Here is a 25,840-nt window from a genome sequence, read left to right as displayed (position 1 = left end):
TCCCCTTTACTTCTGTGTCTGATGAAAGTGTCACATTGGCTTTAATTAGTAGAGGAAAGTGCATCGAGGAAGAGAGGGAACGGATGATCAAAACCTCTCACTGCCTCCCTTTTAGTCTCTTTCCTTTTGCACTCAAAAACGCAAAATGCCATTTCACCACTTAGCTCAAGAGCGTTGGGATGAAATGCATGTGAAGTTGAGAGCATGTGAGACTGGAGGAATATTGCCGTCCTGGACTCACCCCTGTCGCTCTTTGGTTTAGAATGTGTTCAGCTCAGGATGCAAAGTCCCCATGCCAAGTAATTCCCTATAAATCTGCCTCATGGAGGGTAAATAATGCAAAGAAGGGGAACCCTTAGCTGGAGTTTGGCTGCTCCTAAATCTGTTGAGAACTAGCTTTTGAATGTGGAATGACGCCTGTTTGTTGGATATATCATATATTCTCAAAAAAATTTTTGGGACATCTTGAGAAATTAAATGTAGGTATCCCGAAGATCAATCTTTGATCACCTGCAACTTTTCAGATGGTTTTCAGAAAATCTTTCCAGGGGAGGGGTAGAAGGATTAGTACACGATATGTTGTGCATGGTTGCGTAATTCTGGGTGAAATGACCCGGACCACAGTGGTTTAACTCCCGTAAGGTTCTTTCTGGACTACGTTGAGTTGACTGCCGGTCATCATAGTGTGTATAAAGACTCGCCTCTGAGTACCGCCTCACAGTTAGTGATGCCATCATGTGGGCGGCCAGTTACGGCCTCGTGCTGGAGGACGTCTGGTGTTTGCTGTGACTCACTTTCTCGACACACCTTCTATTAACCGTTTGATGCGGCCAGTCACTGCCTGCTGACTCCTCACCCACTGATACACTTCACCAGGGGCCGGTAGGGGTTGCCGGTGAAAACACAAGTGCTGTTGCTCAGTTTGCTCACTTTTATTAACAAGACTACCAGCAGGTTGACTGCTGAGTGCATCGCCGCTGCAGGGCCAGTTTCATTTTATTAACAGTGCATGGACACGTCTTATACGAAGACATCAGGCTCATTGCTCGTATGCATCGCTGCATTTTTCTCAGTTTGATTGAAGTTTGTTTTACAGCCCAGTTGTGTCTAGAAGGGGAGTTCGTCCACAGTGGCTGGTTTTTGCTCACAGAATACAGTAGGGGTCGTTGCAGACACACCTGGCAGGCATCTGCACTTAACTAAGCGCATCCTTTTAGTTCATTTTATGTGTTGTCTCTAGTTTGCCAAATTGATTAACCTTAAAATAGAACAATATTTCACTGAAAGGTTTCAGTATATAATAAAAAGCAGTATATATATGAAGTGAACATGAAGATATACAAAGTGTATATGAAGACTCCATAGGCTCCACTTACTTAAGCCAAAGAGAGAGTGTGTAACCCCATAAGCCTTAAAGAAGAGCGGCGGTTAGCCAGTGTCTGAAAAGAACTAGTAATAAAGTAAAGGATCCTCCAGACTGCTTTAAAACATCCAACTTCCCAAGAAATCAATGTGCTCTACCAAATGGCTCGTGTTACCAGATGCTTTAATCTGCAGAACACAGTCTGGTTGAAGACAAGGGGATTAATTTCAGGAGTAATTTATTTCTAGACGTGGCCAACTAGAGTCTACAGCCTTGCTCGTGGCTCTCTAAATGTCCTTTTTTAAATAGCAATAAACTGAAGGCGGGCGAGTACAATAGCTTGATTCAGAACTTAAATTAGACCAATAAAAACAACCTTTGTATGCACTATGCAAATGGCCGTGAATAAGGCCCAAAATGTCATCTCCATTTCATACTCCTTGACAACACCATTATCATGTGTAATGAGGCTGAAGATATTCTCATGGAAATTCTGCTCCCCTCTCATCATCCGCCGGAAACTATTAAATGAACCTTCCAGAGCTTTGAGCGGGTGAAAAAAAACTGAGACAGCAGCGTCCAAAGCTGCCTGATTACATTCAAATGCAGAATTGGTTGGAAGCAGGTAAAAGATTTCGGGTTGAAGTTTGTAGTGTGAGAGGTGCTCGTTTATCGGCTCACTGTCTTTGGTTGAATGCACGTAAAAGAGGCAAAAAACAATTCCCAAAATGCAATCTCAGTTATTGTCTGAATTTCTTTTTAGCTTTTAATTGTTTTTGAATTAGCTTGTAAACTGGCTACTTTTGAAACAATCCAGTCGCGGACGCTGCAAACTGTAGCCTTCGGGTCAATGATTCGTTCATCGTTCATTTTTCACTGACCTGCATAGGCTCCACACTGGTACCACTTGGTTGGCAGAAGGATCATTTCCCACATGACCTGCATTCAACGAATCATTTCTGTTCCCTTGGCTGAGCCTATGCAAGTCCCGATGCGTGGCCACAAGAATATAAACTAATCTTTTTTTGAGAGGACTCGTTACTCTCGAGTCCTTGTAAGGATTCGTTCAAAATGAACGAATCGTTCACGAACGACACATCACTAGCAAACTGGGCTATAAACAATAAGCTGCACACGGAGAGGAGTCCTTTGCCTCAATATCCGCTGGCTGCTACAAAACCCCAGAAACGTCCCACACAGAGACTCATCTGTTGTCACGGCGATAGTTGGTGTGTTGTGAGATTGTTTAAAAGCTGATGTTTATATTATTAACATTTTGTAACATGTTGTAGTGCACTTTAAGGTCAGTAACGTCGTCACATGATATTCAAGGTACCTTTAAGACAGGTTATTCACATTCTCTCCTTCTAAAACAATCATTTTTTTACTTAACTGCAACAATCTTTCACTTTGTAATGCTGCTGCAGGGAGACTTGAAGCCAATTTGAGATGATTTTAGCAGCACAAATAAGACACAGAATGCTAGCAATATGAATCTAGTTATTTTACATTTCAGAAACCTTATTATACCTTAACAGAACAGTAGTGATAAATCCCGGTTTACAGCTCCATCCCTACAATCAGATGATTCATCTCAGCTGTACTGAGCCCACAAAGCTGTGATACGTTTGGAGGTCCATCCCCACCTACTTACTTTCCTTTGTTGTTGTTATATGGACCAGCAGGGAAATGACAGTTGTCGAGACAGCTGCGTTGTTCATCCTCACCTCTGTTTTCTTGGCTCCAGTGTGCTATTTGGCAAACGACAATCTACCAAAGAGGATCTAATGAGGGCTTTGGATTCCAGCCGGCCTTCTCCCATTGAGCGCTTTGCCTCTAACATTAGCGGATGAAGGAAAACAGGAAGCTCAGATGGCAATTAGCCGCTCTGTTGCTCACTCAGAGGTTCTGGCTTCGGAGTCCCGCATTCAACAGTTTACTTCACTGTGCTGGTACAGCGGCGGCTTTATTTAGACCTAATATGGATATAATTGATATTTATTTACTGATAAACTATGTGCCACTCACAGTTACTACCACAGTGCAGAAGGTTTGAGATAAAATAATAAATGACTTTCTTGTCGCTTTTTAATGCTGCAACAGCACAAAATTGTTATCAAATGTTCTTCATGTAGCACCTGGGAATGTTCTGTAAATCATGGATTTCTTTTTTATGTACGTCGCTGTCAAGGTTTCAGTGGATCCCCACCATCTTCTGTTTGCTTTTTTTATTTTGTTTATTCAATTGTGTAAAACTGTAGACTTCTTACTGAAAAATTACCAGCTAGAATTTTGATTTTACAAAAGTTAATTAACGTTTTGTCATAATATTCCCTATGACACCAGTGATAAAAATGTAGCATTCATTGATAAAAAGGCCTCCTTCACAACGTGTTCAAAGTTACTACTTATTAAAGAAATAGCTCGAGCCTCATTTTGAAAATAAGATTACAGTTCTAATGCTAGTCCATGAGGGCAGTTGCCGGGTTGTAAAACATCACTTTGTGGTTGTGTTTATTGACACTTAGCATCATCATATTGGTTGCTTAGTGACCGTGAAGGTTGCTTAGTGGTGAATGAAGCAAAATTGCCTCACCAAACGTTTTAATATCACCTGGAACTTCTGGCCTCTGTGGGCACATAGAGTGCACTAGTTTCCTCTACTCACCTGCCCGATACTCTGCACCTCACCTTTCCCCACTGAAGAGATTAAATAGCCTTTTTAGGGTAACTAGATCCGCTGTGGGACCATCCAGTGGCCCACTCACATACTAGCTTCTCCTTGTCATTGACCAAATCCGTCTTGCTTACTTTTATCACTCTATTGTGATGTTTTTATTTCATGCCATGATTTGGTTGAGACGTCTCTCAGGTGTGGTCCAGCAAGCTGCACGCGATGTCCTTGCTGCCTTGTAAACATGTCAGTACTGTATGTGTCACCGTGAGGACAGCAGTCCTCCCAGAGGACGGCAAAATGCAGCTTTAAAGGAAAGGCTCTCCTCTGCTCTTTCACAAAGATTCATATGGAGATTAGGCAGCTGTTTCCTTGACAACCACATTTTACCAACATTTCTTTGCCTCATCACTGCGTTTCTCTCTCTCAGACCAGTACCAGATCAGTATTACCTTTATTTCAGACGGTATGAATGCACTTTCTTCTCCATCTTTTCACTGTCCCCTCATTTCAGAAGGTCCTGGACAGTAAATAACCTACACTAGAATCCTCAGCAGACTTGTGGACCTTGACCTGAGCTTCTGTTGCCCAAATTCCTGCAGCCTTTGAAAATGCATAAAGTCTTTTTAAACGTTGTTACGAGTTTTTTTTTTCCCTCCCAAAAAGGTCAAATCCAATTTCCTTCTTCTTGCAGGTTTCACGGGGAACCCTGATATTAATTCATGTCTATAAGAGACATGTGCCTGTTTGTGTCGTTACATAAGACATTCAGTAGCACTTGGAATGGGTTCGGTTAACCTCAGTCCAACACAGTCAATCAACAAATACTTTAATCCAAACTATCGCTTTGAACAACTGTGGGATTCAGTCAGTTTCCACCTCCTCTTCTGCAAAAGGTCACAACCATAATTTTTCACTTCACACTGACATTCTGTTTTTCATACAAACCTTAATTTAATCAACACGCCAAGGAGCTTGAATTTGAAGTATTGTCACCACTCGCTTCTGCTCCGCAGATGTCGGCGGTTGTGGACAGCATTCAGCATTCAGCATTCAGCATTCAGGGTGACAGTCAACTATTTGGCTTTGTATGTTTCAAGGACAGAAGCTCGGCCATCGCCTGTAACCCCCAGTGGATGACGGCGATGACTAACCGTGCTCTATCTGAGGAGGAGCTGCCTTAGACCTTGACGTGGAGAAAAAAAACTTTCTGCCTCGTTTACGCTTAGTTTTGAAGCGTTAACTCGGTCATCATTACATGGAATCTGTGCTATTTGAACAGAAACAATGAATGGGACACAATGGCCCTACCTCACACTCTGCTTTTGTCTACGTTTATCTATGTTCAATTGGTGCACACGGTCTTGCATTATCTAAACTGTGCTGGCTGCCTCTTCCATACCGAAATGAGAAAAAAAACAATCAAGTCTTGGAACCGGACAAATCGCTGTTGCATAACTAATTGCATGACTGAAACTGCGTGATTGCAACTGAGGAATACTGCTTTTCAAGAAAAAAATAAAGAGGAAAATAGCATAAAGAGAGGGGGACTGGGAGATTTCCATTTAGCAGCTATAGCTACTGAGTGTAAATATCTGTCAATCACATGGTATCATCGCGAAGGAGGTCTAATGTTTAGAATGACTGGCACAGCAATCAGGGATAACTTTTCACTTTACACAAGCAATGATTTATTACATTGTTATTACAAGAAAGACAACAGCATTAAATGGATTTGGTAAGCCTCAGTAGCTTTGCAATCAGAGGAACTCGTGCCATTGGTATGTTTGACGTGATGAACTGTGAGTGTGACTAATTAATTTCCCTTCAAGCGTTCAACCAACTCTAAATGAATGCTTTATATGTAAGATATAATTTGCAACTCATTCCGTGGTTTGTCGTGGTTATGAAGAAGAAGATCACTTTTTCTCCATGATAAGTGAGTAATAAGCCAAAGCCTTTCTGCGGAAGCTGCAGAACCACACAAATAGCAATGTTCCAATTTCCTTTAAGTGATTGCCCACTTGTGCCGACAACTCAAAAGCTTACAGACTCATAAAATCCTAAGTACCTCATTTCTGCAGTTGCCAATTTAAAATGTTACACTCGCTATCCAACAATTTCCCTATACAATAAGAATTACGAAAACATAAGAGTTAGAAAAGGACAAGATCCCGACAGAAATGGGTGGATTTTATGGTTAGAAAAGAGACTGCATGAAAAGGATCACAGTGGGGAGGAGGGCAAAATCATACCTTTTATTCTAAAATAAAAATACACAAAGATTTACTAAATTGTTGTGTTACGTACAAGTAATAGTAATATTAATATTTGATATTAATATTTAATTTGTCTCCTGCTAAAATGAACAGAACTCCAATTAAATATCTGCCCGTAGTAACGACAGCAATAACATAATTAGCCAAAAGAATTCAGCCACCAAATAACAACAACCTTTGTTCTAATGGACTGACGCCGTATTCTCACAAACAGAGCTTATTCTGGGGTGAGAAAAAGTCTTCCCCTTGTCCCCTGACATACAGAGGCTGCCTTTAAAAAATCCACAAACCGTCTGACACCTCTGGCCCTGTTAACAATTTTCATACAGTTTCTAAATCCTAAAATGCACAAAGATCTGACTGTAAGCTCCTTGTGGCAGCCAATGTATAAACGGTGTATTAATGATTAATGCACATAATCTAAACACACTACGTGCCATATATTCCTTGAGCTTAAAGATGCTTCAAAATATTCCTCTTTGATTTGTTTTACTACTTTGAGAGTATAAATAATTTGGCGTGAGGCAGATTTGCAGACGACGTTATGTCTCTTTCTGTCCTGCACCTCCACAGCACGACGACACAGCAGGGTTTCTGCAACTTCTCAATTTAATGACGCTTGCCTGTCATGTTTTATGAAGGGAACTTTGTTTTTTTTTGTCTACCTCCATGCAAGCTACCTCTGTCCCCACTCCCGTAAATGGCTGTGCTATATTGACACTGTCTGCACACAGGTTTTATTTAACTATGTTTTGACAGTCTCTGAGTTTAAAATGGTGCAGGTTGATGCCTACACGTCGACTCAATAGTGTGAAGGACGACAACCCCTCTGCCTTGTTCTGCTCCAGACGCTTTCTTCTTCACCCTGCTTTATTTTGTCATTCAGTCACTGGAATACAAGAAATATTGATCAGACAAGGACGCGTGTGGCGCAATCATGAAGACTGTGACCTGTGGATAATATGGATGTCCCGCACTCTGGCAATAGGGTAAAGGTCGTGTCAGCCTGTAACGTTTAATTGAATGGTTTCTCATGGTCACTGTGACACATGTTTAGTCAATTTCTCAGCTTTTCTAAATCATATCCAGGGTGAATAACATTAAACGATCGCCCTCAAACAGCTGTTGATTAAACCTATGAAGCCAAAACAAATTTGAACGTGTGACAGTAAAATTAAATACTTTCATAGAAAGTCCCATTTTCTTCCCATTCGAGTGTGTTTACACACACTAATAATAGTTCATGCTCACCCAGGAGTCAGAGGAAACCAAAAGTTCAGGCCTAAAGGCTGAGCGGGTCAGACTTTCGTTCCATACGTGGCTTGGCGTGTGATTGTTAGATAGCGATGCGATGTGACAGCCAGCAGAGGCTCCGCCCTCCGCTGTGCTTCGGCTTCGTCAGCTGCAGAACAAACCATTCGAAACCTTCCCGGGCATAACTCGACAGCCTGTGCAGAGCGACATGAAGAAATGTAACGTATGTAGATTGCTTCTTTCTCTGGCCTTTCAATCGTTATAAAGTAGACCAGCTCATTTCAGACAAAAGAAACATCACAGAAAACAAGCCATAACATGTGAAGAGACTGTGAGTGCAACAAGTGCAGCTCAATCGATGCAGAATGTTTTGTAAGTGTCATATATGTATATATTCTTTATTATGATTGAGCGTTCCTATTTTCCGTTGATCATTTCTAAATCAAACGCCGTCCTCATCACTCTGTCTTGACGCAAGACCTCCATGTGAAGCCCACTTCAAACAGTCTGCACTCTGTTTTGCGTGGCATGAGTTTGATGGGTTTGGTTGGCCCGCGTAATGCTTCCCAAGGTTTCCATCGGGCTGATAAGTGATGCGAGTAATCATACTGCCTGTGCGTACGGGGAGTGATTGTCCCCGGGGGGGAGAGCATTAACACCACAGCACAAACAGCAGCGTTTCGTCTGCGTCGTCTTCTGCACTGTGCGTCCAGATCCACATCTCTCTCTTTCACAACACGTTTTGACCACATCTCAACATTGTGTACAGAGATAGACGGAGAACCACAGAGAAAATTGCTCATTATGTACACTCAGTCTTCTGCCATTACAGAGAGCACCTACCCTGCACTCATACATTACATTATTTTTAGGCCTCTTCGTTGGAGGGACGGATAGCACTTTAATCTAAACCCTGCAAGTCCTCATAGCTCATATAGCGATAGCGGGTGTCATATACAGTTCTCCCACACAGCTGTAACTAAAATTCAAATGAATTTATTCCTGAACAGCTGCGTAGGTCCGCTGGGTTCGACTGTGATTGAGGCTTCTTCAGTCCAGTTGTCGTTAGATAAAAAGTTGGGGTAACACAAAGGTTATTACGATGCATCGACTGGGAACAGTGAATCCATTGAGCATTTGTTGAGATATTTCAGTCTGGACCAAAGTGATTACATGGCTAAAAACTCATCAAGTTGAGAACTATGGCCAGAAAATCTCAACAGTGCTGCAAACAAACATCCCTCATTAATGAAACATAAATCAGCTCGCTGAAGTTCTTTTCAATACGGCTCTTTGTCGTACGAAGACACGTGTCATCTCTCTTTAGAAGGAGCAGTAAAGGAGGGGGGGCAGGCATCGGCACACCGCCCCCCCTGTTCCTCTGACTGTTCCTATGATGGCGGCTGCTTGAAGGCGGATTTTGTAAAGGTCACCCGCTGAGTGCACAGACTGCCACAGTTATAAACACTACAGACACAGCCACAGGAGGATTTAGATCTAGCTGTGTTCAAATAAACAATTACCCTGGAGAGGCCCTCTCATACAGAGCACAGTGGCACGTGCCAATTCCAGCAGACACACAATCAGTTGCACGTTCCTAATGGTTGGTAATGTTCTCAGTAATGGGCTACAGACAAATGCGGCTCAAGACTCGTTTGGCCTCAAAAGTCGAACACATGAATAATTCAAGATTTACGTCGGATGTTGTCGGCTGAGCAGATCAAGTATACTAGAAAATAAACAAAGATTGCTTCCAAAAATCCAATACCAAGATACAGATCTCTCAAATAAGTGCCTGGATCAATGGGTTCGCTCATCCAGGTGTAATTGATATCAGCCCAATTCATCAAACAGCAAATGTGTGACGGTCAACAACTTGTAGGATTGAGTTCAAAATCCACACACTTCACTGCCATAGATTATTGAAACCGTGCTAAATATTTGATCAGCCAAGCTACTGACGGGTAATTACATAACTCCTGCGGTTTAGTATGGTAATTTCATGTCCAGAAGAGTCGGTCCACTCTGGCACAAGCCCCCGGGCCACGGAGGGTTTGGGAGGCAGCGACCAGACTCAATGAAGCGGCTCTAAACGAGCTGCAACAAAGAGAGATGATGGGATTGGGTTTGTTTGATCAGCTGTAGTGCGGCAAGTACGACAGGACGTCAATAAGGATGCAATTACGTTATATTACATTATATTACAGGAGATAATAACGCCACTTTGGCAAACGGCCAAAAAGTATCACTTTGGCCAGGGCGTAAACTGAGCCAGAAAACGCGTCTTTCCTCTTGCGCACAGAGACGCACAAACATACGAGAGAGGGGAGGGAGAGAGAGAGAGGGGGAGAGGAGAGGGAGAGAGAGAGGGGGGGAGAGGAGAGGGAGAGAGAGAGGGAGGGAGAGGAGAGGGAGAGAGAGAGGGAGATGAGAGGAGAGGAGAGGAGAGGGAGAAGAGAGGGAGAGAGGAGCGCCCCATTACTGGTTTGCCGTTCGGTTCCCGTGCGCTCCCGTGCACCTGCTCTGGAAATCTCTTGACTTGCGCCCGAACTTCTGCTGAAATGGCACTTCCTCCGCACTCTTTGGGTGATTGGAACGACTCGGTCTCCATAACTCCGCTGAACGTCACGTTCACCGAGGACCCGCCGCGCGCGTCCCCCGACATCAACGACACCAACAGGGCTGCAGGCGGAGACGCAACGAGCCTCCTCATCCCCGTGTGCATCACGGCGCTGTACTCTCTGATCTGCGCGGTGGGGCTGCTGGGAAACGTGCTGGTAATGTTCGGGGTGGTCAGGTAAGGAATCGACCATCTACTGATTAGTGAAAACAAAACAAAAAAACACATACTTTAATGGGGATTTTTAAAATCATTTTGAATGTCGATCATTTAGGATGGCTCTTTGTATAATATCTATGCTTCTTTGTATTTGCCCACAGTTTTAGTGTGTCTCACACCCACTCACGCACTAACACACACACGCGCGCGCGCCCTTCCACCATCTCGACGGGGGTGGAATTAGAACCATTACTGTGGTAATTCATGTATTCATACACATATATTACCATTTATACCACTACGGTCATATTGTGGACCAGATGCTCACAGCTGTCATTCAGAACATACTGGTCACTGGACATGGAGGAAAAAAAACTGATCACCTCTGAAAATCTTGAAAATGATTTCACAGCAGGAATAAAGTTATTATTGTCAAATATCAAACCAAGACAAAGGATAGTTCAAATGAATGTTGTTTTGGGGTGGTTTCCAGCTCCGGCTCACACTCCCCAGGCGTTGTGCCCTCCTCCCAGTCCTCCCAGTCCTCCCAGTCCTCCCAGTCCTCCCAGTCCTCTCAGTCCTCCCAGTCCTCTCAGTCCTCCCAGTCCTCCCAGTCCTCCCAGTCCTCCCAGTCCTCTCAGTCCTCCCAGTCCTCTCAGTCCTCTCAGTCCTCCCAGTCCTCCCAGTCCTCCCAGTCCTCTCAGTCCTCCCAGTCCTCTCAGTCCTCCCAGTCCTCTCAGTCCTCTCAGTCCTCCCAGTCCTCCCAGTCCTCCCAGTCCTCTCAGTCCTCCCAGTCCTCTCAGTCCTCCCAGTCCTCCCAGTCCTCCCAGTCCTCCCAGTCCTCTCAGTCCTCTCAGTCCTCCCAGTCCTCCCGGTCCTCTCAGTCCTCCCAGTCCTCTCAGTCCTCCCTGTCCTCCCAGTCCTCCCAGTCCTCTCAGCCCCCCGTCCTGCCATCCTTTAACCATCCAGTAGATGCCCTCAGACCCGCTGCACACCTGCTTCCCTTTCCCACATCAGCTCGCCTGGATTTTAATTCAACATTGCCTACATTTCATTGCCACTCTCCACATCGGTTCACATCCCTTCCCCTTTCCACATCCTTGTCACCTGAACAGCATGACTGTTTACTGTCTGTTTACCTGCCTGCTTACTTACCTGTAAACTGCTGAGTTTGAGTGTTGATTGCTGTAAACAGTTTGAGAATAAATCACCGAATTCATCCCGCTGCCTCACCATCTGTCTGCATTTGGGTTCAATCCCGTTTCCCTGCATGGCTAATCATGACAGTATGTCATGAAAAAGTTATTGTAAGTTAAAAGTTATGTTTCTTAAAAATGTATGGTATGCACCGATATAGTATCAGCTCCTGATACCACTTTACGGTTGACTTCTCATTAGTAAATTGAGCCTAACAAGGCATCAAGCTGTAGCCTGATGCACAAACAGATTATCCATTGTTCACCACCACCACCACCTGCATTGTGTGCAGAAAACAGACCCCAGTTTGTCCCTCTGAGAGAGTTAGCAGCTACAATATTGTGGAGCATGTGACCACTTTCAAGTCTCCACCTCATCACTTTGTTTAGGCAACGTGTGTTCAGCTTTGTACCTGCCCTGCATATTCTGTCAGGGGTTTCTGCCTGTGTGTCGAGAGTGGGCGTAACAAGTGTCTGCTCGAGAGAGAGTGAGTGTGTGATGATGAGAATAGACTCAGATGAAACGTTATAGCTTAGTGAGCAGTTTATCTTCACATGCATAAATACTGAAACACTTCAACACCTTGTCAGCCAAATAAAAAGTTCGAGCATGATTTGTCAAAGGAAGGGTCATTGAGAAATCAAACGTTTGTCACAAACAATATTTTCATGATGTAGTATGCCACAAAATAATCTTCTACAGTCACAGTATGTAGAAAAAGTCACTGTCTTCGATAAAATGGGTTGAAAAAAAGCACAAGAGTAAAAGTACGTCACGTCAAAAGGATATTAGGTTGCAAAAAAGTCTTACAAAAATATGTCTAAAAAACATCTTATGAAATCAGAGTATATTATGAGAAAAAATAAGGTAATAAAGTTAAAATATAGTCGGATGAAAATGACCAGAATATAGTATATTCAAACATGTCATTTAAAGTCACGCATGGTATATAAAAATGTACATATCATAGAGAAATATTTTAATCAACTATATGTATTTGTCAAGTATAGTATGTCAAAAAGGTCATAATCATACTCATACTATAGTCCGTCGTGTGGTATATAAAAAATATGTCAGAAAACATCAGAGTAAAGTCAGTCAGAAAGAGTGATAATAATATGAATATATACTAATATAGTATGTCTTACAAATTGCGAGAAGTATAATAAAGGCCATAGGACAGTATAACAAAAACCAAAACAAGATCTTGACTGTAACGATGGGTTAAAACGATCCGTGCTATTCCCCAAACCAACCAGGTACATCAAGCTGAAGACCGCCACCAACATCTACATATTCAACCTAGCTCTCGCCGACGCCCTCGCCACCAGCACCCTCCCATTCCAGAGTGCCAAGTACCTGATGGGCACGTGGCCCTTCGGGGAGGTGCTGTGCAAAGTGGTCATCGCCATCGACTACTACAACATGTTCACCAGCATCTTCACGCTCACCATGATGAGCGTGGACCGCTACATCGCCGTCTGCCATCCAGTCAGGGCGCTGGACTTCCGCACGCCCGCCAAAGCCAAGCTCATCAACGTGTGCATCTGGATCCTCTCCTCCGCCGTCGCAGTGCCTGTGATGATCATGGCTGTTACCAAGGTGACACCTCAAGGTGGGAGATTTACACTGTTGAAAAAAACATCTGAAAATGGCCCACTAGTTACTTTACGGGCAATTGTTGATTTAAGGAAGTGGGCCGGAGGTTGAATTAGCTTCTCCACGTGCTGCTACATATAAAACTTCTAATCCTTTCAACTCCTCAGGAAAGACTTCGTGCGAACTCAGATTCCCCAAACCCGAGCGGTACTGGGACACCGTTTTGAAAATCGGCGTGTTCATTTTTGCCTTCGTGGTTCCCGTCCTGGTCATCACCATCTGCTACGGTCTGATGATCCTGCGGCTCAAGAGCGTGCGTCTGCTCTCCGGCTCCAAAGAGAAGGACAGGAACATGCGGCGGATCACCCGCATGGTCCTAGTGGTCGTGGCGGCCTTCATCGTCTGCTGGACTCCCATCCACATCTTCATCATCGTCAGGACCATGGTGGACATTGACCGCAAGAACCTCCTGGTGGTGGCCAGCTGGCACCTGTGCATCGCACTGGGCTACACCAACAGCAGCCTCAACCCCGTGCTGTACGCCTTCCTGGATGAGAACTTCAAAAGGTGCTTCAGGGATTTCTGCCTCCCGTACCGCTCGCGCCTGGAGCAGAGCAGCTTCTCCAGGGCGCGCAATAGCACAAAGGAACCTCTGTCCGTTTGTGCGCCCGCAACGGCGCGGAGGCCGTCGGCCTGACTAGGCATGGATCAGTGGGCGGGGGGGCAAGTTCAGGATGACCTCCAGACCGAGGTCACGCAGTTCTCCACTACAGGAGTCTGAGTAAGCAGGTGTCAGCTATTATTGTAAAGTATCGGTTGTGTTTTTTCCATTTTGACACAATGGTCTGAGGATTGTCGTTCACAAGGATATACCGGTACGTCCTTGGAGTGTGTGTGAAGTGCATATACAATGCAACCCTATGGACAAACACGCACGCAGTGCAGTCAGACTGCATCGGCCTAGTGGTGCGTATTGTATTGTGTTGGCAATAACAATAAGCAGGAGGTTGAAGTGCTGCCTCTGTTCTTTAAGGGCGTTTAAAGGTGATCATATTGTCAGTCGGGACATAGATCTTAAACACACAGAGAATGTCGTCCAGTGGAGTCTTTTTAGGACCAACATGTAATCAACATGGCATTGAAGTCAGTGATGTGACCCAAATCCAGGAGATCACGTGTTTCACCTGATGAAGACTAAACTGTCTCAAAAAATCCCCTTCAGCAGCAAGAAGTAACTACGTCCGCAGTAAAGGATCAACGGGGAAGATACTGTGTATTGGACCTGCTTGACTGTCTGCTAAATATCCCAGATGATGACTCTGTGTGGAGTCATGTTAGCTTGTCTGTTACCTAAAACCTGGGTAACATATAAAGCAAGGCAATTAGTTGATATCTTTAATCACCTTTTAAGTTTTATGACCTAATTTCCTATTTACACATTTAGCCGTTAGATTTGCAACATTATCATACATTTTATGTCTGTTTCTGGCTTCTCAGAAGAGGATAGTTTATTTTGTTTATTGGCTTTGGTAGCCTTCGACTCCTGAGGGAAATAACAGCATCTTTACACTCGCCGACGGTGTCTTTGTGCTGTCTGGTGTTGTGTACGGTCAAGCTTTGAAACAGTAACGTTGTCGACCCAGAAACTACAAGAATAAGCCGAATGACCCCGGTCAAAATAATTACAGAAAAAAGTCATGCTCAAAATCAAGAACAATTTTCAATTTGAATGAATTGTATGATTAAGAAGAGAAGACTGCGCCTCCAGCGTCTGTACAGCAGGAACATCAGTAATCAGCTGACTCATTGTGCTCCTCCAGCAGCGAGGCTGCTCCTTGTTTTGTAAAGCGTCCCGATAACGTTCTGCTGACAGTGAAGTGAAGCCCTGAAGGGGAACGTGGCGCTGCGGGTTCAACCCATAGTTGACTGAATGACCTCAGACTGGCATTGAAGCTCTATTTACTCCAACACGTTAGCAGGGAACTAGGAGCTTTTTATCCATATTGTGGATAGTAGTTTCCACTGAAGATCTTTGGACAAACGCAGAATGACGGTGGAGAAGTGAGAAGACATTTTGAGACATTTTGAGAGGACAAACTGATGTCTCTAATCCTTCAAAAACATCTCTATATAAAGGATGAAGATAATATTGTTCTGTAACAGCAAATGAAGTGGTAATGTGATTTATTGTGTTTATGCTGTCAAGCTGTTGTATTATTGAGCTGCACTTGATTCATTAGTACAAAATAATGTTATGGAACCATGTATTTACACTAAGTGCTAAAATCTTAATTTTAACTTTATTTATCATTATTAAATGTTTTCTGCAGATGGTTGTAAATATGTCCATCAGATTTAAAATATGTAAATATCAAATATTTGAATGTTATATATTTTAAAGTGTTGTGTTTCAGCAGATAGAGTATATAAACAACATTATATAAGTGTAATAACTATTTTATTCATTTAATAACCTTTACCTGATGCTATTTCATAGTCAAAGCAAATAGCATCAGTTGTATAGTTTGTAGTTTGAATTCAATATTCTTCTTTTATTGAGGTTTTCACGACAGATGTTCACATTTTAACTCTTCGTGGATGCTAGTGAGGCCACGTGTGAGTCAGACAAGTCATTTGTTGGTACAATCAAGAATGGATTACTGATCGGGGGAATTTTGAAGGGGGGCAGGTACCTTTTACCTGGAAGCCCTCAGTGGTCAGAGGCAACGAGTCAATTTCTGACTTCCACTACTCCAAGTTGCCTGTAGATGAGATGTGAGCGTGAATGGTTGTGCGCCTCTATGTGTCTGTGATCGGCTGCTATCGGCTGCAGCGCCTCCGCGACCCTGGACGGGATTCATGCAGTTATGGACAGACGGGCGGTTGGATAAACTACATTTTCATAAAAATAAAGGAAAGCCAATCAGAGAGCTTGATTATGTGTTCTAAATAGTTTGAGACCGAAATGGAACTCTATGGCTCAGATAAATAAGATACATCAGAATCATTTCAATGGTGTTTTTAAAGAATCTGTCGGCAAGAAAAGGGCCACTATCCTTTTAACTGTTGTATCCTCATCCTCGGGGTGTAAATAAAATAAACCACTGCAGTATGTTAAATAAATGATTCAGATTTTCATTGGATGTGGATTGTGTACACTGAAGTACAAAGATGCAACTATAACACCTAAATGAGTAGGAGTGTGTGTTGAAAATTATACATTCTCATGGTGTTTTTTGCAATTGTTTGTGGTTAACTGGTCTCTGATTACATTTCTTCAACACATTAAAGGGCTGAAATAACAATCTGCTTAAAGACTGATGATGTCTCAGGAATTAGAAACCTTTTTAAGAAGGCATCCGTCACCCTCAAGTATCTTTCCGAGTCCTTGCAGGACATCACACAAATGATTTCAATGGAAAATAATTTGTTGGAATACCTCAGAAGCTCAGAAGCCCCAAAATGATTACCGATGTTTATGTTAACAGCAGACAACTACATACTGTAAGGGAGGCAACTAACACAACACAGACACTGACGCACAACCCGTCAGTGCTGAAGAGTGAAAAACATTTAAACTCACTACTAAAGAAGGAAAGAAAAGGCACCTAAAAGAAGTAGCTATTTAGGTATTGATCATGCTGAAAATCTGGTAACGGATGTGATGCTTGGTCTGACAGACTCCCCGTGTGACATAAATAATCAGACCTTCTGGAGGCCTGAAGTGTTTCCGAAATGCCACAAGTGCGAAATCTTTGAGGCTATGCAAGTTTTACTGGATGTTTCACTGTAGGAGCCAGTAACAGTTCTCCCTGCAGAGGAACAGAAGCACGGATTTAAACTGGGTGCCATCTGCCAGCTGGGAGTAGGCTGTATAAACATTATTGGGGTCCCAAACAGTTTCTTATATATACTTAGACGTGTACAACTAGTTTGATTGCGTGAAACATATTTAAATCGTAATATTTGTTACGAAACTTCTGATGGAGTCACCAATGTGCATGAAAACGAAACCAATTTTATGCATCGAAGTCTGTTTAAAGGTATTGGGTCATACATGTGTGTGTGTGTGTGTGTGGCTCATATACACGCACACAACGTGCATGTTTTGTTTTCAGCTCTGCAGTTAATAACAATGAGGGTGATTAATGTGATAGTGATAACGCTGTACGGGGACTTATGTAAGTAATTAACACAGAATCAATATGACAGCAATATTGAGTAAATTAGGAATGAGTCACACACCGTGTTGATCTCTGATAGGGTTCGATACCTGATCGCCGTGACAGACGTGTAACCATGCATCAGATTAAGACACTCCTCCTGTTCACAAGCCCCTGCACATCTGGCGGCCCTCTGCGCGCCTCATGAGAGGCCCTCGGCCCCCCAGAACAAAGAGTCCAATGTCTCAAAGCAATCTCCAGTAATTACTAATGTGATCCTCAGGCGACGAGGAACCAGCAGCTTAATAGCAAACGAGAGATATTCATTTGATCTCCTGTGCACACGCCCACAGACACACAAAAGTCAAAAACACTATTCTACCATGGCAACAATATTTCACACAGGTTGAAACTCATATATCTCTTAATGCATCAGTAACAGCCAGAGGCATTTGTCATGAATAATTTGCTTGTTTTAAATGTTTTACAAACGTTGATAAGAAAAGGTACAAAGCAGCATTACTCTGTGTTTTCTTGATGTCTTCCGGAGAATCTGCAGAGTAAATAAAAACATTTGTAAAAATGTTATATAAAATGTAGAAATTAATATAAATTAAATATAATACAGTAAAACACAACCAAATGTTTAAATTAGTGTACGAGAAATAACACAAGCTCTGAAGTTTCTATGTTAAAAGGAAACAGTAAGGAAAAAGGAACAGAATTCACTTTTAAAACTGAATATTAATCATTTGGCTTGAAGGATGATTCATTTGAAAATAATTAGTTGAGCTTAAATAATTCAAATTGAATTGTTGTGGAGTCATATGTCTTCTTCTGTCTAACAAGGTAGTTGTTACAATTGTCATCAATACATGTGAATTAAACCACATTCACCTATGGTACTATTGATATTGAATAAGTCTAAAATCCTCCTTTGGTCAAACGTTTGAATGGTTACAGATTGCATTACTGAGGATGAAAAACAGTTCAGGGTGAAATCTAATTTAACACAAATCTAATTTCACTGGTAATCTCACAAGTTTAATTTTCTATCTAAAGGATCCAAAGCAACCAATTAGTTCTGCTCATCCATTATTTAGAGAATACGCATTCCTTTTTGTAGGAATGCATCTGTTGTTCCACACTGGTGTGAAAGGAGGCGTAACATCAATGTTTGTACATCATTTGCCAAAAACACAGGACTTACTTGTGATGGATGAATAGCTTAAAAGCTAGATTTTTTCCGTTACGGTTGGATTTCAGACTTGCAATTACACCACAAGAGAAAAAGCGGTGGTGATGAACCACTAAGACCTCTACAAAGCATATAAATAATCACAAACTGGATTTTTCTATTAAGTCGTACTTGAGGAGCAGCACTTTGCAACCAATTTGAAAAAACAAGTTAATTAATAAAGCAGCACGTTGACTCGCTGAATGATGCAACATTTGTGCCATTGCAAGATAATAACGTCAACAGGATTCAGGCATTCAGTCACGAGCCTGTTATGTGCACAAAGAGCGTCACCAGAACCAACAGGAGTGATTAAAGTGCCCCCCCCCACTTGGAGGGGGAAAGAGTGTCGGTGCAGGTTCCTGAGAATCCTCGGTCTCCACTGTGCTCAATTTGACCAGCGGAAAAGTCGAGCCCACACGGATAACACAAACATCCGTTAGTGGAAGAAAGGAATCCCAGGACGAGTTCTTGCGTGAATGTTTCTGTGTGCTGGTGAAATATGACAGATGCTTTCAGCAGCCTTTCTTGAGGACAGGTAAAGAATTCAGCCTTTGGGGTTTTGGAGAAAGAGGCAACAGATGCATTTTTAATAGGTTTAAGAAATGAAACACGGTATTTTCTCAAAAATATCATATATATATATGTACATTTTTGTATGTATATATATATATATTACTTACATATAAATAGTTATCTTGGCAGAACGCTCAAGAATAAATTTGTAGCCTCTTTTTCTGGTATGATGAAGAAAGCTGCAATTCATTTAATACCCAGAACAATTTGACATTTTACACACAAAAAAAAAGCAGCGGACATTCAAGTAGAACAGAAGCATTTTAAACAGTTGACAACAATCACTCTTTTAAAAGACTCGGCCACTGTGCAAACATTACCGATGAGCAGTGAACCCCCAAATGTTTTTCTGGCGAACAGGGACGGAAAACAAACAAGGGAAGAGGTTCACTCGGACCAATTAACTGCTTACGAAAGATACTTCAGCATTTCAAAGCTTTTTTGAGAAGCTTTCTGCCACAAGGGCTTTTCCCGGCCTCTGTCCCTCATCAACAGCCCCGTCGGTCAGATGAAAGCCAGATGAGGAGAAAGAGGAGCTTTGATGGACGTACTCGTAGTCATTTGCACCCAGAAATATTTCCCGATGGATGGACTGTGATACATAATAGACAAAGTAGCTTGGGTGCAACTGCTCGTCAGCTGCGTCAATACGTTAGGAAGAAGAGTTCTTAACGTTCCACACGCTGGCTAAAAGGGAGAAAAAAGCCACAAAGGCACCAGGCAGCATCTCATTGTCAGTGAACAAGGTGGATGACAGCATTGGCTTTTAACTACTTACTGCTTTGCCGCCATGATGGGGCTTTGTGTAAATATGTTAAACTCTTGATTTGGAAAAAGTCTACTTTACCATATTGGGGAAGAGACGATTTGCTCCGTAATAGTTTTATGCATTGCCGAGGTTTTTACATTATACATTTCAGCTAATCCTAAAAGCCACCACTACACATTGTTAGCATTAAAAAGTGAACACGCCAGCGGGACATTTACAGGCAGCTACGTAGACCAGGCTAAAACAAAAAACATACACAACCAAACGTATCTTAACATACTTAACTACATATGTAGTATACATAACTTTTATATGCCATATTAATGTTATCATTAATATAGATAACCTTTAACTATTTGGTTGATTCAACCATGCATTGTCTTTGAGAAAATGTTTTCTGAAGCAACAGCGGCCTTTGTAGATAACATTTTGGTTTGCACTATCCCAAGATAAGCAACCAAATGGTGATATCGGAGAAACGAGAAGTCAGCAAACGTTTGATTTTTCACTGTAAAAACTGTTGCAAAATGTTCGATGCCTTGGAAGAGAATGGGCGTAAAAAGTTAAAATGCTATCTTTATTTTCAGACAGGAAAAGCAACAAAATGCAAGATACAGTATGACACATTACCAAATAGTCCCAACAATTGCGGGTCTTGGTAAAATGAACAGTGGTAGTCTCCCATAACTCGATGAGTAGAAATGTCCTGCCTGAACCAAGGTGTGTGGAATTATTGCTAAGAAATAGAATGGTTAAAACACTGCTGTTTGGGGAAGTCATAAAAAGGCTTGCGCTCTCATTTCCTTGACGCACATGCGATCAGTCACATTCAAACATCTCATATAACAGTCATACTAATGACTTTTGATGAAGTATTCAAAAAGAACATCCAAAACTAGATTAAAAAAAAAAAAACATCCTTTGTCATGATCTATTTAACATCCATGAACATTTTTCTCTCACAAGGGACAGTTCGTAAAAAGGGCTCAAAAAACGCTCACAATCCCTCGGCTCAGCGAGGAAAGTCACCTCAACCACCTCCGTCAGATTTAGGCATCATGGGGAAAAAAGCCCCGGCGTGAAACATCGAAACGCCTCCGTGTGTGAAGGGCATCAACTCTCCTGCTTGTCTTTGACCAGGAGGGCTGTGTGTTGCCCCCCACTGGAGGCCGACAGTACTACACGGTTCTCAAGCTGCTTGCCGGTCATCTTCACAGGGCTCCACTCGTCGTCCTCCTCGCCGGTTCCCAGCTGCAGGTTGGTGCCCATGCCCCAGGCATACACAGACCCTGGAGAGAGCACAGCCAACAGCGAGGGAGATTAGCATCCTTCATTTGTAGCTCTCTTTGCTAGCAGTTAGCTGTAGTAACGGATATTCATTTTACGTCTAAGTATACTTAGATAAACTGTTTGCAGCACGCTCACATTTTTCTCACGAGCCTCCTGGAAACGAATTTGAACTAATCCCAAATTATAGAAATCATCCAATGTGAACTTTAGCATGTATAAAATATCAAAAGCAATGTTAAAAAAAAAAAATACATATTTACCAAATATATGTATATAAAATAATTTAATCACTGGTCATATAATTTGCATTTTTTGACTCTGCAACAGTGCAGAAGCAAAAAGCATTTCTTGTGTAAAAAAATTTTTTTTATATATGTCACAGGGCAAACTAGCTTCATGCCCGGACCCGGTTTGAACGCCCCATTATGTCACCGCAAACAATGAGGTGCTCTCACCTTCTCTGGTGACGGCGTAACTGACGGAGGCCCCACATGCCAGTCCACTGGCTGGCTCTATCCCAGTCACTGGCGTGGGCTCACATTTCTCTTCTGCTCCCTGGCCCAGACCAAGGCGGCCATATTCCGCTCTGCCCAGGCTATAAACCTGTCCTAAAAATGTATAGAAAAGGGATTTATTTTACAAAAACACTTTGGATGGAACCACACGCCGTGTGAGTACTGAAATAGTTGTTACCGTCGGCATCAAGGCAGAGTGTGTGATGTTGTCCTCCAGAGAAATCCAACCAGCAGGTGGTGGAATTTTTGAAGCACGTGAGTTTTACTGGCACAAAACACATCTTGGTGCTTTTAGTCCCTGAACGAACAAAGAAGTGCACAATTACATGAAACAATCCCACAATGTCCGATTAAATTAGCGTGGAGCAGAAGGTCCGTAAAGCAATGTCAGGCACCATCCGTTACCATAACAACTGACATTATCAAAACTAAACAGTGATGTGCAATACTAACCCAGCTGGTGATAGTTGGAGAGACCAAATCCATAAACAGGCCCCTCTTTAGACACAGCGAAGGTGAAGTACGCTCCACAGAAAGCATCTACGAAGTGAATTTTCCCTTTGATTTTCACCATCTGTGGTACCAGCAACCGGCCTGAAATAACACGACAACGCCACAGCAAAGCACATTACACATTCCATTCTTAATGTCATCTAAGATGAGCGTACACGGAGAATGTCTTCTATACTTGTTTTAATAAATCTGAGTAGTTTTGCTTCCAAAAGCATGCGTCACTTACCGAGACCTTTCCTGCCTCCTCGGTCTGAAAAGTGCTCAGGGACTCTTCCCAGCTGCCCCTGCTCTGCGGTGCCAGATGTGTACAGGTTTCCCTCCAGCGTAAGCAGTACAAGGTGGTCGTTACCTGTGCAAGTATTCAAGATTGAACAGAAACAATGAGTTGTGCATTTCAACAAAGAAATGTTGCACTAAAGAGGACAACTTCTTACCAGATGCAATCTTCACAACAGGTTCTGTCATGGGGACTTTGACTGGAGTGGTGCATGTTTTCATGGGCTCCAGAAGTCCTATAACCCCACTGTTATCCTGGGGGGAAACGGGTACAGTAAACCCACAGATACACAAAGCTCACGGACCGTGAAAGAAGAGCGAAGGTAAACAGGAGCACTTTGGTCCCCGACTGGCTTGGCCTGGTTTAATGATAGCTGATTAAAAAAAAAAAAAAAAACTGGGAACATTTCATCTTCAAGTGACCCAATTCCCTCTTGGAGGGTTCCATGAGCAACGACAGCGCTGGGTGAAGCAGCACACACACTTCAATTACCTACTTGGATGCCAAGTACCACTGTTCAATTATTAAATACGTCACATATGTGAATATTCTGATGCCCAGTAAGCAAAGTCAGAAATAGCGTCAGTAATGTCAGCATTTCTCCTACCATTATATAATCAACATAGGTTGCTGATCTAAGGTACTTGTTAAATCGGAAGAACTTGTCTTTATAACAGATAAAGGGTTAAGCTAGTTGCATGAAATGTAAAGGTTCTATGGTCGTAAAGCACACCCGATTGGCAAAAATTCAAAAATATTATTGAAGTACCGATTTCATGTAGAGAAACTCACCCTGAATGAGCCCCATACGTAGACCGTTCCATCCTCTGTGAGTGCAGCTGTGTGGCTGTCTCCTGCCGACACCTGCACCACCTTCTCCTCCAACGCCACCTTTCCTGGAACCATCTCAGACCCCTCCTCCGTTGTGTCCCGACCGAGAGCACCTTCGTCGTTACAGCCAAAGGTGTAGACCTAGACGTGAGGAGGAGAAAAAAAAAAAAGTTCACGCGGGGAAACTGCAGACTAGTCAAGATGTCAACCACACAATAGGTCAAGGCTGTTCCTCACGTGGCCAGTCTCACTGACGCACACCGTGTGCATCCCCCCCGCCACAACTTGTACGGTTTTCTCCGGCAGAGACACGAGGGCCGGCTTCTTCCTCTCGATGGTGGTCTCGCCTAGGCCCAACTGGCCAACGTCCCCCTGGCCCAGGACAAGAACCTGGCCCGCCTCTTTGCCATGACTCCTGTGCGACACTGAAGAATGCAAACAAACTTGATCTCACACCTTCAAAGTCTAACAAGGATATGTGGAACGTGGCATTGAATAATAAAACAATTAGCCTTCGACATGAGGAAACGTGTTAAAACTGTGTGACATGCATTCCTCTCAAACGGTGCGTGTTACTACCCTAACAGAACTTTGATGTGGTTCTATGGCGTCTACGTAGGTTGTTGTTTAGTCCAGCCGTGTTTCCACCATCGACTGGGCTTTTCTCAAAAAGGACAGCGACTCACCTTTCACTTTCTTGGGGTTTTTATTTTCTCCAGCAACAGGCTCAGACTTCCTCTTGGCAGCAGTCTTGTTAGCAGGCATGTTGGAAACACGTGAGGACTAAACACAAAAAACACAAGAGGACACTTATCATACATTAGAAATCGGTTAAAAACATTCAGCTGTAGGTTAAAAAAAAATACAAATAGGGCTGCAGAGATTATTAAAAGTCAGGGAGGCATCAGCTGAGAAACAGTTGAAGCCAAAATGAGGAGCAACAATGCCTGAACTTCACATCTACGAGCAGCTGAAATTCAAACAGCTCTCGGATGTTGGAGGGGAAAACGAGCGCTTGCCAAAAGAAGATCTCGGGGTGTAACAGCTGTCAGAAAGTCACATGAACGGCTGCTACAGTGAGAGATTATTTCACCCGGAGGACAGTTGTGCTTCTTCAAGTCCCAACAATAACTGCTACGACCCCAAGCGGAGTCCAGCTCAGCTCTCAGTGACACACTTTTCGTATGCACATAGTTATCTAGAGAGTACTTCCAGTACTTTAATATTCAGCAGGAGTTGCATAACGCAGTTTCTTTAAAAGCAACGTGAAGCAACATTGGCAGTAACTTAAGTCAACCATGTGTCCTTGCTAACAAGTTACCGAGCTAGCAGAAGCCTACAGCAGACCCAGCCTTCTTCATAGCAGATAAATGCCACACAGTCGGGTACCGATAAAGTTAGTTAATGTAAGATGCAAAATCATAGAATATCTAGGTGAAAATCTCAGTTAGCATTAAAGCATGCTAACCATAGCTAACAGTCGCCACTGCGAAGCAAAAGGTTCACGGCAGTTTGTTAGCTAACGTTAGCGCAAACTCGCTAGCACCGTTAGCATGACATTCGCGAATGAATGAACTTCATTTATTGATTCACATCGTGACGTGGATCATCAGTAAGTAGCGTTTATCTTTTCTCGTGTTTCCCGCCTCGACAATTCGGCAAATGGTACCTTACCAACCTGCGTTGTGTAGAAGTTTGTAAATTTGCCTACAAGTGAGCGTGCAGCCTTTTCCCCGGTCGAGAGTTGGACACCCGCATGACGTCACGTTGGGCAACCAGCAGCTCCTTAAAGGGACAGCAGCACCACTCGAGAACTGAAAGGTCCTGTAATCACTGAAATCAATTAGGTTTCATTGACAATAATGAAAGGAAAATGACTTATTGTGAAGGAAAATGTCTGCTCCATTCTGTATTTATTTTATGAAATGTATAGTCTTTACGTAAGTAATGTAATGTTCTAGTTTCTACCGTATATTAGGCTTTACACGGTCTAGTTTGAGTTCAGTCTTTGTTCTCTGATGGTTTTTGTATTCTAGTTTATTTCTATCACTGTCAACACAACATTCCGGTTTTAATGGTAATGTGTTTACTGTTACTGTTTTTATCATGCATCTGGTAATCTAGCTAAATCGTTTTGTGTAGTTTACAGTTTGTGTATTTTCTTTTTCACCTGATCGCCCAGTATGGGCCATGTGATTTGTTATGCAATCTGATGATTTATCTTTTTCCCAAAACGTTTTAGTTTTAATCAATACTCTAATGTTGTACATGTATTTTGTTTATTGTTCTACTGCTACAACGATGCAACTTCCTAACCTTACTACATCCCCTCTTCACACAATATCTCTTATTAGATTTCGCCTTAAACACTATCTCCAGGTTTAGCTCCTCAGAGTGAAAGTCAAACATACCGTGCCACAAGGTGTCACTGGAGTATCATATTTTAATTTTAAAAGTTCAAAAGTTTCCTTAGCTCGAATAATCTTGTGACTATAAAATAATGGATGGATGGATGGAAAATGTC

The 25,840-nt window shown here is 42.7% G+C and overlaps 2 protein-coding genes across 4 annotated transcripts; one reads left to right on the top strand and one right to left on the bottom strand.

Moving 5' to 3' along the window:
- Window positions 1–9,992: 9,992 nt before the first annotated feature.
- oprd1b (opioid receptor, delta 1b) lies at window positions 9,993–16,268 on the top strand. Its single transcript, XM_040166192.2, has 3 exons — window positions 9,993–10,367; window positions 12,806–13,161; window positions 13,313–16,268. The coding sequence occupies exons 1-3, from the start codon at window positions 10,132–10,134 to the stop codon at window positions 13,840–13,842; spliced, it is 1,122 nt and encodes a 373-aa protein (XP_040022126.1). The 5' UTR covers window positions 9,993–10,131; the 3' UTR covers window positions 13,843–16,268.
- Window positions 16,269–20,449: 4,181 nt separating this feature from the next.
- On the bottom strand, window positions 20,450–25,175 carry rcc1 (regulator of chromosome condensation 1). Of its 3 annotated transcripts, none has more exons than XM_040166041.2 (10): window positions 24,995–25,175; window positions 24,003–24,099; window positions 23,554–23,741; window positions 23,278–23,457; window positions 22,643–22,739; window positions 22,435–22,557; window positions 22,149–22,289; window positions 21,874–21,993; window positions 21,636–21,788; window positions 20,450–21,179 (listed from the first exon to the last, which is right to left on the bottom strand). In XM_040166041.2, exons 2-10 carry the CDS (start codon window positions 24,079–24,081, stop codon window positions 21,004–21,006), a joined length of 1,257 nt encoding a protein of 418 aa, XP_040021975.1. In that variant the 5' UTR covers window positions 24,082–24,099; window positions 24,995–25,175; the 3' UTR covers window positions 20,450–21,003. The 3 variants fall into 3 exon arrangements, with proteins under 3 accessions (XP_040021975.1, XP_040021976.1, XP_040021977.1); XM_040166042.2 differs by having other exon boundaries at window positions 24,991–25,097; XM_040166043.2 differs by having other exon boundaries at window positions 25,028–25,077.
- Between the last annotated feature and the right edge of the window lie 665 nt (window positions 25,176–25,840).

Source organism: Gasterosteus aculeatus, chromosome 20, assembly GCF_964276395.1.
Source record: "Gasterosteus aculeatus chromosome 20, fGasAcu3.hap1.1, whole genome shotgun sequence".
NCBI lineage: Eukaryota > Metazoa > Chordata > Actinopteri > Perciformes > Gasterosteidae > Gasterosteus > Gasterosteus aculeatus.
This window is presented reverse-complemented; position numbering and strand designations above follow the sequence as displayed.